The following is a 14,072-nucleotide window of genomic DNA, read 5'->3' on the forward strand; positions in this document are numbered from 1 at the left end:
CTAGAGCACAGAACAATCAAAACTAGACATAGTAGTTATCTGTGCAGCATTATGGCACCCTCTTTACAATACAGCCTCCCTTTACGTCAGCCCGTTGCCTTTAAAGTCCCCATTTACATCACAGCCCCCTTTTTAATACAGCCCTCCTTTACATAACATTGTTTCCCTTCCTTCAGTGTCCCCAGTCCCCATTCACATCACAGACCTATCCCCTTTACATCAGTGTCCTCAGCCCCCACCTGACATCACAGTTCCCTTCACGTTAGTGTCCTCTGTCACCCCTTCACATCTCAGCCCCCTTCTTTATGTCTCAGTTCCCTTCACATAACAGCCCTCATCCTACATCAAAACCCCCCTCCTTGTACCCCAGTTGGCTTCACAGCCCCCCCCTTTAGCTGCACCTCAGTCCCCTTCACAGACTTGTCCCCCTCTTTTCTTGCATCCAAGTCCCCTACACAACCCCCTATTTCTTATATCCCAGTCCCTTTCACATCCCCCCTTTCTTGTATCCCAGTCCCTTTCACAGCCCTTGCTTTCCTTGCACCCCAGTCTATTCACAGCCCCCCTTTCTTGTATACCAGTCCCTTCACAGCCCCCATTTCTTGTATTCCAGTTCCTTTTACAGCCCCTGTTTACACCCCCAGTCCCCTTTACTGAAAGCCCCATCACTTACATTCCATTTCCATCTTGCATTCATAGCCTCTCTTTTACATTTCCAGTCCTTGCACCGCGGTTGGTGGGCTGGGCGAGTTTGAACAGGGGCCAGGACTGCCCAGCTTTTCCTGTTGGCGGATGGATGATTGGTTGCTGGGACCGCCCTGTCTCCTGTCGGCAACTCACTGGCTTGTAAGCTTGGGGGCCTGCAGACCCGCCCTCTGTTCAAGCATGCCATACCTTCTGCCTGTTAGCTGCTGTAGGGATGAAAGCGAGGCGGCGGCAGGGGGGGTTATCATCCGGGAGAAGACACCCAGGCTGCTGGATAGCGGAGCTGTGGTCCAGATAGGACTGTTATTTGGTCTGAGTCCAGACCGCGGTCCTCCTTTTAGTGAAGTCTGTTGTATAGGGTTCTGTAATATATGAGACATATGGCTAACAACCAAAAGTCATGGATACAAGCAATAGCACTGCACTTAAAGCAGTATCATAAAAAGCAAAACCTATGATGTAAAGAAAACAGGAAGTGGACAACAAAGAAAATCTTGTGTCACAAAAAGATAAGGGAAGAGGAGGGGTAAGGGAAGAGAGGGGTTATAGATAGGTGGAAAAAGGCGGAATGGAAACGTGTATTGTGCCACTGTTACATTAGAAGCATCCTTTGGGGAGAGTTTAAGCACAGTCGCTGAAGTAGACCCAGAGGTCCCATGTGAGTCCATAGTTGATGAGAATATTGGCCACTATAGTGGTAAAGGCTTCCATGAGATTAATTTCTCGAATGTGAGAATAAAGGTTAAGTGTAGTTAGATTATGAATACACCTCCAATGTAAATATGTGTAAAATTATGATAGTTCAAGAGGCAGCTAAATTTGCAAGAGATTATGAAGCAGATTCTCCGTTTTATCTAATGGTAGGTCGAAAACATGTGAAACAGAGTCCCAGAGTTTTTGAAGCATCTCAAACATTGGTTCAAGATGTTGGAGTTGGAAGAGTATAAAAAGACAAAAATATTCAATGGTATAGAATTTTAAACTTTGTAGACAGCACAAAGTGAGGATTTGTGGGCCAAGGCACACTTTTTTTCCTCATTCCTCTAAGGTAAATTATTTTAAAAAAATATGTTCCTATTTGTGTTTCAGGGGCACATCTGTATTTGGGAATATTTGTAGATACTGCCAATCCTCTGCATGCCACTCCCATCATGCAAAGCGTTTCAAATGCAGTGGGGCACAGAAAAGTTAAGAAAGGGGCAATAGATTATAGAAAGTACTTAAATACGTAATCAAACAGAGATCTGGACAGTACCTGGTGTCTTTTTTTTGAGAATAGCAAAGGGCAGGAGAGTTCTCTCAGGTCATGTCTATGTTGTGGGTGATGTGGAAGAAGGATTTAAAACTGAACTCCAGGATCTAGCTAACTTTGCAAATGCATATCCCTCTTCCTAAACTCTATTAAACCACTAACAACGTTTAAATCATAGTTCCTTACATTTCTCGCCATTTAAAATCTTCAGTCCCAGTGACGTCATGCAAGCACCAATATTGCCACATGATAAATTTTCTGCCCGGAGTTCAGCTTTAAGTTTCTATAGCAACACCACATGATTTATAGGACTGTCAGGTATGGCCAGTGTTTAGACAAAGGAGATCATCAGGGAAGCAGGGGAAATTAAGTGGAATTTAGTTTTGCAAATGTTCCAGATACGTTTTTGTGTATTTCATTGTGGACAGCAATCCTATCCCCCTAAATTCTATTGAAGGTCCCCAAAGAATAGAGCGCAGTGGACTGGGGTAGTCCAGAGTTTTATTTCAGATCAGTCATTGTAAGAGAATATACAAGAATAAATTGCGCTAGTACATAAAAATATCAAACGTATTGAAAGGAAGTGCAAAAAGAGTCCATAAAGAACAAATGAGCAGCAGACACAATGTCCTCTTGGTAAAGGATGATCAGAAATTCAAAATAGGTTAGCCGCACTCAGAGGAGATACAAAGTTCTAAAAACAATCCCCCAGTGAAGATAAATCAAAAAACGTGCTGTCGGTATAGCCACCACCAGGAAGGTATAAACATGCAGCCTCTTACCAGATGGACTAAAGGAGACAGAATTCAATCAGGCTCAATCAAAATGAAGCGGACTTCTGTCACAGACCAACAGACGAATCCAGCCAGGTGGCATAAATGTATCATACAGAGGTGTATGTCCAAGGGAATGGACCCAACATATAAAGTAGTTCCTCGTAATAGAAGTGAAATGAGAATATCATTGCGCAGACATCCTTATGAAGGCTTTATTATACATATGATAAAACTTTGCACACAGGGTACTCACATTAAATCCAAAGATAAAAGCATGTAGTAAAAAACAACGTGTGTCTGTTTCTCATCCAAAAAACATGGCCGACCTCCAGCAGCATAACAGCATCATGTGGTTAAGCTCCTCCCAACATGTTTCGTCACACTTGACATCATCAGGAGAATAAAGTAGACCAAAGGATCGCTGGTCTAAGGTGAGATGCATAATAGTAATTTAAAATGTCAGGGAATGCTATTTCCCCTAGCAGTTAAAAAGCTGTGAGTCATGGCAACCATAAAGCTTTGGTCCACCCTGGTTCCTAGTATTTCCCCGCAAGTGGCGCCTGTCCAGCTGATGACACCGCTACGGAACTACAGCGGAGTCCTTTCATCCTCGCGCCGGCTGGTTTCCGGCTTTGTACACACACTGCTCAGCAGTCCTGGGAGACTGACCTCCTCGCACTCATGTTGCTTGCTGCCAGGTGCCCTTGTCCACTCCAGCCCAGGGGGATGTAAGCATTTTATGTACTTTGTTTTTCGGTTATCAATAACAATAAACTGTTAACCCTTCCTATACTGGATGTTCACCTGACTTCCTTATCCATTGCATCCCGGTGTGGTTCATGCGCTGCCTTCCTCATGTACTTTTGTCCATATCAGCACCCTTCCTATGCTTGTTGGCTAGCGGCAGAAAAACCACTGGGGAGCCTCACAGGCTTACTTCTATCCCTCCACCCTAAAGGCACCCCAGGAGTGCGAGATTTGTGATTATTGCTTTGACTTCTGGACTGGATTTTTTCCTATGGCTGCCCTGGGTGCGAATCTCTTTACTGAGCCATTAGTTGGCTAACAGCAGAACAACCACTGGGAAGCCTCACAGGCTTACATCTATCCCTCCAACCTACAGGCATCCCAGGATTGTTAAAAAGCTGTGAGCATGTTTTTTGCAAGCATGGGTGTCCAACCTTTTGGCTTCTCTGGGCCACATTGAGTGTAGAGAAATTTTCTCGGGCCGCATATGAAATATATACTATATTTAAGGTATATAAGTAATAAAACGCCGTCGCGCCCTTCCCGCCCTGCCGCCACCCAGCACTAATTTAACACAACTAGAGGATGATCCCTTCCGAGGCAGCCTCTGCCTACAGTTAGTTGGAAGCCGCTGTGGCCGTGCCCCTGACCTGACTTCCTTCCTCCCCAGCAAAAAAAAAAAAAAATTGGTTCTGGGCCGCAGGTTGGACATGCCTGCTGTAAAATAAATAAAAGGAGAAAGGAATACTTAGAAAGGAATAACTTAGATATATGGTTCTGTCGGTCTTGTTTCACCTGACAGAAGGGGTGAAACAAGACCGACAGGGCCTAAAGTTGGTGCAGTTGGAGATATCCTTTTCTTTTTAGGGATAACTGTAATGTATGAATGTGTTATGAGGGGATGATTTGGCCTTGTAGGAAGCTGTTAAGATGATCACCATTCTACCGTCCTATTTGTGCATTGATTGTAGATCAGATACATTTTTGCTGTATGATCCTAATTTCTTGTGACGACCATAAAAGGTTTTACTAATGCTTTTAAAGTTCATCATTATTAACTGATAGCAGCAATTTTCCATCCTAAACTACAGTTTGCTTTTTAAATTACATTCATTCACCATTCTGTAATAATCTTTAATCACTTACAAAATCACATTTACGCTAACTTGTTCTTGCATGTCTGGAAGGAGGACTTGGTCATCAGCCGTTATTAATACCACTTTCTTTCTGTTTCTAAAGATCTCATAGATGGGTCTCTTTGGAGATTCCCTCTGCACACAAATCTAAACAATTTCATTAAATGTCAGTTTCTGAAAATATGGCACCCATATGAAACACAACCATACAATTACAATCAAAACAAGGCGATCATCTAATCAACAGTTCTTGTGTCTTTGGAACTATCATGATTCGTACAGCACATTCTGTTTTTGTAGTGGACATCTAGTTTCATTTAGCAGTGGAACTTTGAAGCATTTATATATCAGGTCATCAGAGATATCCCACTGGACTACTTGTAACTTACTTCCACTTATTATCCTCTTCTTTCCTGATATGCTGGGATGAGCTGAAAAAACATACTCACCTGCCTAGCAAATCCATCGCTGTTCTGTTGTCATCTGGCAAAAGCCACTGCACTGCCTGCACCAGTGCCGCCATCTTCTCTGAGACATCATCAGGAGGCCTTATGTCTCTTCCTAATATTTGGCCTCCTGATGATGCTTTACTCTGCATGCACGTTGGGTTATACACAACCCAAACCCTTCTGGGATCTGTGACAGGACATCCCTTGAGGCTTTGGGCAGAGAGGCAATGTTATTTCTGCATAGGCCAGAAAGGAAAACAACTGGCTGTGCTTTGCTGTAAAAGGATCCCCCCCCCCCATTTTCTTCAGCTCACTGAAAGGGGGATCTGATGAACAGAAGATAAAAAGTGTAATGATCCTCTCTTAGGCCCTGTTCACACCTGAGCATTTTCCAGCTTGTAAAATGCTCATCTCTGAAGTCTCAAAACGCCCAACAAGCAAAATCCCATTATTTTCAATGGCCCCCGTTCACATTTGAGTATTTTGTCACCTGAAACAAAAAGCCGAAAGCTCGAACAAAGTATATGAGCTTCTTTTTTGGCAGATCACAAGCGTTTTTGTTAGATGCCAATGCCTGCTTCCAAACACCTACAAAAGGTGCCTGAAAAAAACGCCTGAAAATGTTATGCTCAGGTGCGAATGGCGCCTAACTCTTAACCAGCTGTCAATTTGTCTAATGTAAACATATTTTATAATTATAATTTATTAAGATTATAGTAAAGTACAATAAAATACCAATACGGTAGGTAAAAATATGATTCTTTCCAAGTATAACTTGAACATTCAGCACTTTAATAATTAGATACAAGTAATATATGTTCAGTGTTGGTATCTTGATCATTGTTACAGTCTGATAATACAGTATCTCTTGCTGCTGTTGTAGGAATCCCCTTTTCCACTTCTCTGTAATTCTGCAGTGTGACAGCCGATGGCAGGGTTACACACTGAATTCCAGTAACCAGAAGGAACAGCTACTGCCATTCCTCATGGTCAGTCTCCTATAATACATTACATACAAAGAAATAGAGTGAAATAGTTTGATCTCAGCAGCAACAACAAATTTACTAATCTTGCTTTGTATGATTTAATATTAGAGGAACAGTTGTAGCCATCAGTGTCACCCCTGAAGAAAAAGCGAAATGCATTGGGTATACATTGTGCTATAAATCTGATCATCTATTGCATTTTGTGTAGTTTCTGGAACACACTGCTTGCTCTTTTTAATGGTTTTTACTTTAATGTCTTTGTTTTTCATTAATAAAAATGATAATATTATATTACATTTTTTGTTATTTTTACAAGTGCCTTTAAAGTCCCATCACCAGGGGAACTTTCCTTCTTACAAAGAAATAGGTTTCCTTAACCGCTTGCCGACCGCCGCACGGTCAGCCCCTCACAGGCAAAGTGACGTAGTACTATGTCGCTTGCCTGTGAGGCTCTAGGGAGCGATCGCGCACCGCCAAAAGCACGCTCCCGCTCGCTCACGGACCCCCCCGCGCGAGTGACCGGCGGACCCGATGTCCGCCGGTCACTCGCGATTGTTGGTTACACCGGGAGAAAGGCAGGTGGCTAATGTAAACAAAGCCGCCTGTCAATCTCCCCTGTGTAACAGCACAGATCATACGGTCCTGCTATGTAGGACCGTAGATCTGTGTTGTTACACACACAGCCACTTCCAATCACAGTTAGAATCACGCCCCTAGGAACACACTTAACCCCTCCCTCTCCAATAAAGTTAACCCCTTCCCTGCCAGTGTAATTTTTACAGAAACAGTGCATATGTATAGCACTGATTACTGTAGAAATGTCACTGGTAACCCCAAAAGTGTCAAAAATGTCAGTCAAGGGTCCGATCTGTCCGCTGCAATGTCACATTCCCACAAAAAAATCACAGATCGCCGCCATTACTTGTTAAAAAAATCCAATAAAAATGACAAAAATCTTTCCCTTAGTTAGTAAACGCAATAACTTTTGCACAAACCAATCAAAATACGCTTTTTGCGATTTTTTTTTTACCAAACATATGTAGCATAAAACAAATTGGCCTAAAATGTTAAAAAATTTTGCTTTTTAAAAAAATTTTTTTGGGGGGGGGGGGGAATTTCATATAAAAAAATGTGAAAAATATTGTTATTTTTGCTAAATTGTCGCTCTTTTTTTTTGTTTATAGCGCATGATCAAAAAATTGCACAGGTGATCAAATACCACCAAAAGAAAGCTCTGTTTGTGGGAAAAAAAGGACGTCAAATTTGTTTGGGTACAGCGTCGCACAACCGCGCAATTGTCCGTTAAAATCACGCAGTGCCGAATCGCAAAATAGGCCCTGGTCAGGAAGGGGGTAAAATCTTCCGGGGCTTAAGTGGTTAATGTGTTTGTTACCCCAGCACTTCATGTTCCTGATACAGTGTGGAAAAGAATTTTTTGATCTGCTGCAAATTTTGTAAGTTTGCCCACTTACAAAGAAATGAAGGGTCTATTAATTTTTTTTTTTATCATAGGTGTGTTTTAAATGATAGAGACTGAATATTAACCAAAAATCCAGACTAAAACACATGATACAAATGTTTTAAATTGAGTTGCAGTTCAGTGAGTAAAATACGTATTTGACCCGAAGCAAAACATGACTTAGTATGTGGTGGAGAAACCCTTGTTGGCAAGCACAGAGGTAAGAGGTTTCTTGCAGTTGGTCACCAGGTTTGCACACATCTCAGGAGGGATTTTGGTCCACTCTTCTTTACAGATCTTCTCTAAATCTTTAAGGTTTCTTGGCTGTCACTTGGCAACCTGAAGTTTTTGCTCCCTCCATACATTTTCTATAGGATTATATGGAGACTGTCTAGGCTACTCCATGACCTTAATGTGCTTCTTCTTGAGCCACTCCTTTTTGGCCTTGGTGGTGTGTTTTGGGTCATTGTCATGCTGTAAGATCTATCCATGACCCATCTTCTGGCTGAGAGAAGAAGGTTCTCATTCAAGATTTTGACAATACATGGCCCCGTCCATTGGCCCCTTAATGCAGCAAAGTAGTCGGCCTGTACCTTTAGCAGAGAAACATCTACAAAGCATAATGTTTCCACCTGGTGCTTGACTGTAGGGATGGTGTTCTTAGGGTCATAGTCAGCATTTTTCTTCCTCCAAACACAGTGAGTTGAGTTAATGCCAAAGAGCTTAATTTTGGTCTCATCTGACCACAGCACTTTCTCCCAATACTTTTTGAATAATTTAGATGTTCATTGGCAAACTTCAGACAAGGCTGTACAAGGGCCTTCTTGAGGAGGGGGACCTTGCGGGCGCTGCAGGATTTCAATCCATGGCGGCGTATTGTGTTAGCAATGGTTTGCTTGTGACTGTGGTCCCAACTGCCTTGAGAGCATTCACAAGCTCCTTTCGTGTAGTTCTGGGCTGATCCCTCACTTTTCTCATGATCATCTTTACCCCATGAGGCAAAATCTTGCATGGAGCTCCAGATCCAGTTATTTTGTATTTCTTCTATTTGCAAATATTTGCTTCAACAGTTGTCTCCTTCTCACCAAGCTTCTTGCTGATGGTCTTGTAGCCCATTCCAGCCTTGTGAAGGTCTACAATATTGTCCCTGACATACTTTGACAACTCTTTGGTCTTGCCCATAATAATGAGGTTTGAATAGAAGAAAGAGATTCTGTGGACAGGTGTCTTTTATACACATAACGAGTTGTCATTAGGAGCACCTTCTTAAATTGACAGGACTGATCTGTGTACCACATGAGCCCATACTGTAGCCAGTCTGTGGGAGCCAAAATTATTGTTGGTGGGTAGGGTAGGGGATCAAATACTTATTTTACTCACTGAACTGCAACTCAATTTATAACTTTTGTAGCATGTGTTTTTTCTGGATTTTTGGTTGATATTCTGTCTCTATCATTTAAAATACACCTATGATGAAAATTGTAGCCCCCTAATTTCTTTGTAAGTGGGCAAACTTACAAAATCTGCAGCTGATCGAATTATTTTCCCCACTGTATGTGCCTGTTGTACCATGTACTTGTATGAAAAAGTATCCTGTTCTCTTTCTATTGCTTCCTTTGTGTTAATGCCTGGTGTTCCTGCAATTCCCTCTGCTTTCCTATTAAAAACTGACCACACTAAGCAGGAGAACGCACTACAGCAAGTTCTCTAGCTGTGCTCTCCTCCAATGATCAGACTTGTCCTGACACCTCCCCTCCCCATCCCCCCCCCATCCACACACCTGCACAGCCAATCACTGAGAAGCCCAGTGTACTGTTGCTTCTCCTTCCCCCAGCTGACAACAGAGGGAGCAGAGCGAATATAATCACTTACAAAAAAGGGGGAAATATATTTATAATGTTCTATACACAAATGTTTTGCCATTTATTTCAATTTTAAACTGACTGGGCTGTTTTACAAGGTTATTGTTTACAATTACTTTAATTGCCCTACTTTCCCCCACTGCTTACATTCATCTAACATTCACCTCTCACATACAGTAGTTAAGTGAATAGGTGCTGTGTTTGCTCCAGGTCAGGTTTTCCAGAACTTATACAGAGCTAGGGATCCTCCCTCTTTCCCATCTGACAGTGCCCAGGCCTATTGCCTGCCTGCTGAAGCATCTAGCACTGCAGGGAAAGAGTCACATGCTCCCACACGCTGGGAATTTCATTTAAAAGAGCTGTAAAATCAGAAGGTTTTTTATTTGAATGCATTCTCTGCATTAAGATAAAAAACCTCCTGTGTGCAGCAGCCTCCCCAGCCCCATCTCTGTCCAGCAATGTCCACGAGTCCCTTGGCCATCCGGGACTCTCCCTCCTGATTGGCTGAAACACAGCAGCGGTGCCATTGGCTCCTGCGGCTGTCAATCAAAGTCAGTTAGCCAATCAGGAGATAGAGGAGGCAGGCTGCACGGCAGGTCTTTGTCTGAATGGCTGCAGCTCAGCTCAAGCAAAGCAAGCTGCTTGCTGTGGGGGCACTCTACAGTAGGGAGGGGCTAGGAGCAGCAACGAGGGATCCGAGGATAGGTGCAAAACCAACCGCACATAGGAGGTAAGTATAACATGTTTGATATTTTTTTTTTCTTTTAATGAGACTTTACAATCATTTTAACTCTGGTAGGCGAGCTGGGTTGTGGTGGAGTAAAATGAAGATAAGTATAAGGGTAGGCGGGGGGATTTTACCTATTGGTTTTCCTCTGTTGTGCATAGTGCAGATTTACTTTAGGCTAGCTATAGACAGGCATATGATTCCTTGGTGGGAACAAGTAAAGAAAAAACAATCTCTCTATTGTCTGTAGCATTGGAATCCATTACTATTTATTGTGCCATTGAAGTCTAAGTAGCACACACATTCTTACTACTTCTCACTGAGAAGATGGAAGGATCAGATCAGTTGCATTTCATTTTTCAACTTGTTAGATCTCTGTGTGCAATAACAAGCACTTAAATGCGTGCATAAGCCCATTATTGCCTCCTGGAGGTCTGTTAGGGTCTAATCCTATCTTGAACATTCCATTAAGCCATCAGATCAAATTCATAATTGGGTAAATTATTACTAATCTTAGGTGCAGAGACACCCTGTTTTTAATGTACATTTAGTAAATGTGTGTACACCTCCTTACAAAACAGTTTGAGAAATGGACATTGCCATCAAATGTGTATAAAGGGGCCAGTGGTAGCTATTGGGGAAGTTCTTGAGCAAACTAGAAGCATTCACTGAAACCGAGAATAATATTATATCCAATAATAATAGTACAATAATAGTAATACAGTATACAGAGGGCATATGTGAAACAGTAGATTACAACATAAAGATCCCGGCACTTGTATCTTTCAGCGCATAGGGGTTGGTCTTCAAAACGCATTTCCTGATGCAGCAGTGGGGAAAATGGAAACAAAGTATTACATTTACATCAGGGAGGGTTAGTGTTATAGTTACAAGGAGGGTTAGTGTTAGTGTCAGAGATTTGATGGTTACAGGTTGGGTTGGTGTAAGTTCTAGCTGTAAATTTAGGGAGGGCTACTCTTCAGACTGGGGCCTCGTGTAGGATTGCAATAAATTTTGCAAGGAGTGTTATTTTGAGGATACGTGTAGGATTGCAAGAAAAGTTAATGTAGGGTTTCAGGTTATAGGGAGGGTTATTTTTAAAGTTACATAAGTATTTAGTATTAAGGTTACAGGGAGCATACTAGAGTTAGCTTAAGGGTAAGTGTTTGGGTTACAAGGAGGATTTGGGTTGGGGTTAAAGTTATATAGAGAGTTAGTGCTGGGGTTATAAGGAAGGTTAGTGTGGGGTTGTGTAGGTGCTGGGATTACAGGGAAGGATAGTATAAGAGCCCATTCACATTGAGGCGACACGACTTCGGGGGGGCGACTTTGTGAAAGCGTGTGCACCGCGACTTCGGCACAACTTGCAGAGACTTCACATAATGGAAGTCTATGCAAGTCGCTCCGAGGTCGCCCCAAAGTAGTACAGGACACTTTTTCTAAGTCGGAGCGACTTCTGTCGCTCCTATTAGAACGGGTCCTGTACTACTCAATGGACCGCGACATACCGCGACTTGTCAGGCTGACAAGTCGCCTGACAAGTCGCGCTAATGTGAATGGGCTCTAAGGGTTTAAGTTTTTTCCCAATTATTTATTTTTCATCACACGGACAAATACAGGAAAAGCATGGTATACACAACAGAAATAAAGCCATGTAAGATTAAGGCTTCAACGGAAGGGAACCATGTTCCCACATAGTCAAATTTCAATAAGATAGAACATCCATTTTAACAGCGAGAACCCAGCTAAGAGGGATATATAGTACTCGCCAATGGGGACCTTAGAACTAGGTGGTCAGCCTGCACCTTGTGTTTTCTAATTTTTGTAGATAGAGAGAGAAAAAAAAGTGGGGAAATGGAAATAGGGGAAAGAGGGGAAAAGGGGGTAGAGGAAAGGGAGAGAGTAAAGCTTGCATCCTCCCCCCTCCTCCCTGTCACCTCTGGACTTGTTTTAGGATAACTGTAAGGGTTGGTGTTTGGGTGAAGTTTACAAACCCGGTTATTGTTAGGCTTGGGGTTTCATGGGATTAAAATTACAGGGAGGGTTAATGTTAGGGTTACAGGAAGAGTCAGTTTGAGGAGGAATTAGGGCTGGTAAACATTGGTTGAATATCAACCGGTTCAATAAAAAACGTCTGACATTCAGCCCATGTGTACAGTAGCCTGTCTTACAGAAGTCAATCTAAGGCCCAGCTTCTATCGAACAGGCATGCTGGAAAACCAGCATCTGATAATCGCTTGCAGCCAATGACTGTGAGCGCTGATCAATGTGTCCTGGCAGGGGGGGCGGTCCCCCTGTCAGAACAAAAGCTCAGCAGTAGAGATCGCTGTACTAACATTGCTTGTGTTAGTACAGTGATCTGTCAGTTTTTTCTTTCAGCCCGTTGGCTTGAGCGAAAAAATACATTTCCCGTGTGTATCAGGCATTAGGGTAGGGCGTAGCTCCCAGGACCAAACCTCCAGCAGCAAATATTATTGCACTAGTACATATCTATGGACTGGTATTTGCACTAAGGCTGGCCATACATTATACATTTACATTATACAATTGTCTTATTAAATTTCCTTTAGCTAAACCTTCAACTATGTAGTTCAAGGGCCTGCCTGTTTGCACACAATTTGAAAGTGTTTAGGTTTAACCTCATATTATATGGTTATGATAAATCTAAAGGAAAATTGTACAAGAAAATTGTATGACGTACTCCCAGCCTGTTTGTGTATCAAACAGGGCAGACATTTGCACCCATTATTACACAGGGCTTTCAGAAAATGACAAGCTAGGTACATTTATGACATATTGCCTCATATTTCAGGTTTGCTAAGCCCTTAAACTTCACAACCATTGTCAGTTCATTACAATTTTTCTTGTCTCTTTTATCTTAGGTGTTTCAGTGGTGATCAACCCACGTGTTCCACTTTTCATGTCCATTGAGAAAAACAAGTCATTTTGTGTAAAGACACCTGCAAGCACAGAGAGGCTCCCTCTACAATATACAATCTGCATTGGGCAGAATATCCGAACTGTTCACCAGGACGTAGGAATCCATCTTTATGAAAACCAAAGGACGCTTCCAAACATCAACATTTTCAGGTAACATTATGTTAAGAAATGTATCCTATTAAAAAGACAAATACTGAGATTTGTATGGGGAGAAAGGATGAGAGTGGCAGCTGTAGGTATTGGTCCAGATATGAATTTTTATTTTTCACAATAGAAGGGTTGATCAATAGTTGAGAGCCAATGTGTTTGCGATCATTCACAAATTACCATCAGTGTTTAGGATTATTTTGTAAAAGCAATCTGGAAAAATGGTTTATCATGGACTTTAGTAAAAATAATAGTTTAAAGCTTGCCATTACATCATAATGAGAAAGGATTAAAGAGAACATTTATGTAATTGGCTTTTTTCCCTGCTCAGGATGCCAGTCTGGAGACACTATGGTATATCAGACTCTGCTGCAAAACTTGAAAGAGAAGTCAAATCGTTCCATAATAAATTAAAGAGGTACGGCCTAGGGGAAGGCCTCATATGTCTCAATGAACATTCCACTAAGTTACTTTCTAGTAAGGTAAGCCTTCACCTTGTTTCTTCCTCATAAAATACATCAGATTGCTCTCCCCAAACCTGACACTATTTAAAAAAACTGCATTGTGCACCTCCACTATCAACTGCAGATCTGGGACAGCTTTGGTATGTAGGGACACAGAGCAGCGGTTCACCTGGAGTTCTGAACTCACATTTTACTCAAACATTCTGTTCATGGAAGTTCTATATTGTCCCATGTTGACCTGAAATTTCCCCTAGTATTCTGATTTCCTTTCACTATCTAGAAAAATAAGTTTAGTTTAATTAGCTTCAACCTAAAGGTATAGTAAGGGTCTTTATATCTGTATAAAAAAGGTTGGGACCACTGAAGAAACTAGGTGTATATAGTCTCCCTGACATGACAAGTCATCACATTTTGATTTTGCA

The 14,072-nt window shown here is 42.0% G+C and overlaps 1 protein-coding gene across 1 annotated transcript in view; it reads left to right on the forward strand.

Moving 5' to 3' along the window:
* Window positions 1-14,072, forward strand: part of LOC309565332 (SITS-binding protein-like) — a gene marked incomplete at its 3' end in the record, with an annotated part of 109,111 nt that overhangs the window by 49,354 nt on the left and 45,685 nt on the right. Inside the window, exons 3-4 of the mRNA XM_082270246.1 lie at window positions 12,982-13,189; window positions 13,518-13,668. Coding sequence (XP_082126372.1) covers window positions 12,982-13,189; window positions 13,518-13,668 — 359 coding nt within the window. The remainder of the gene's footprint in view (window positions 1-12,981; window positions 13,190-13,517; window positions 13,669-14,072) is intronic.

The sequence above is a fragment of the Pelophylax lessonae genome (genome assembly GCF_965119305.1).
Source record: "Pelophylax lessonae genome assembly, chromosome: 10".
Taxonomy (NCBI): domain Eukaryota; kingdom Metazoa; phylum Chordata; class Amphibia; order Anura; family Ranidae; genus Pelophylax; species Pelophylax lessonae.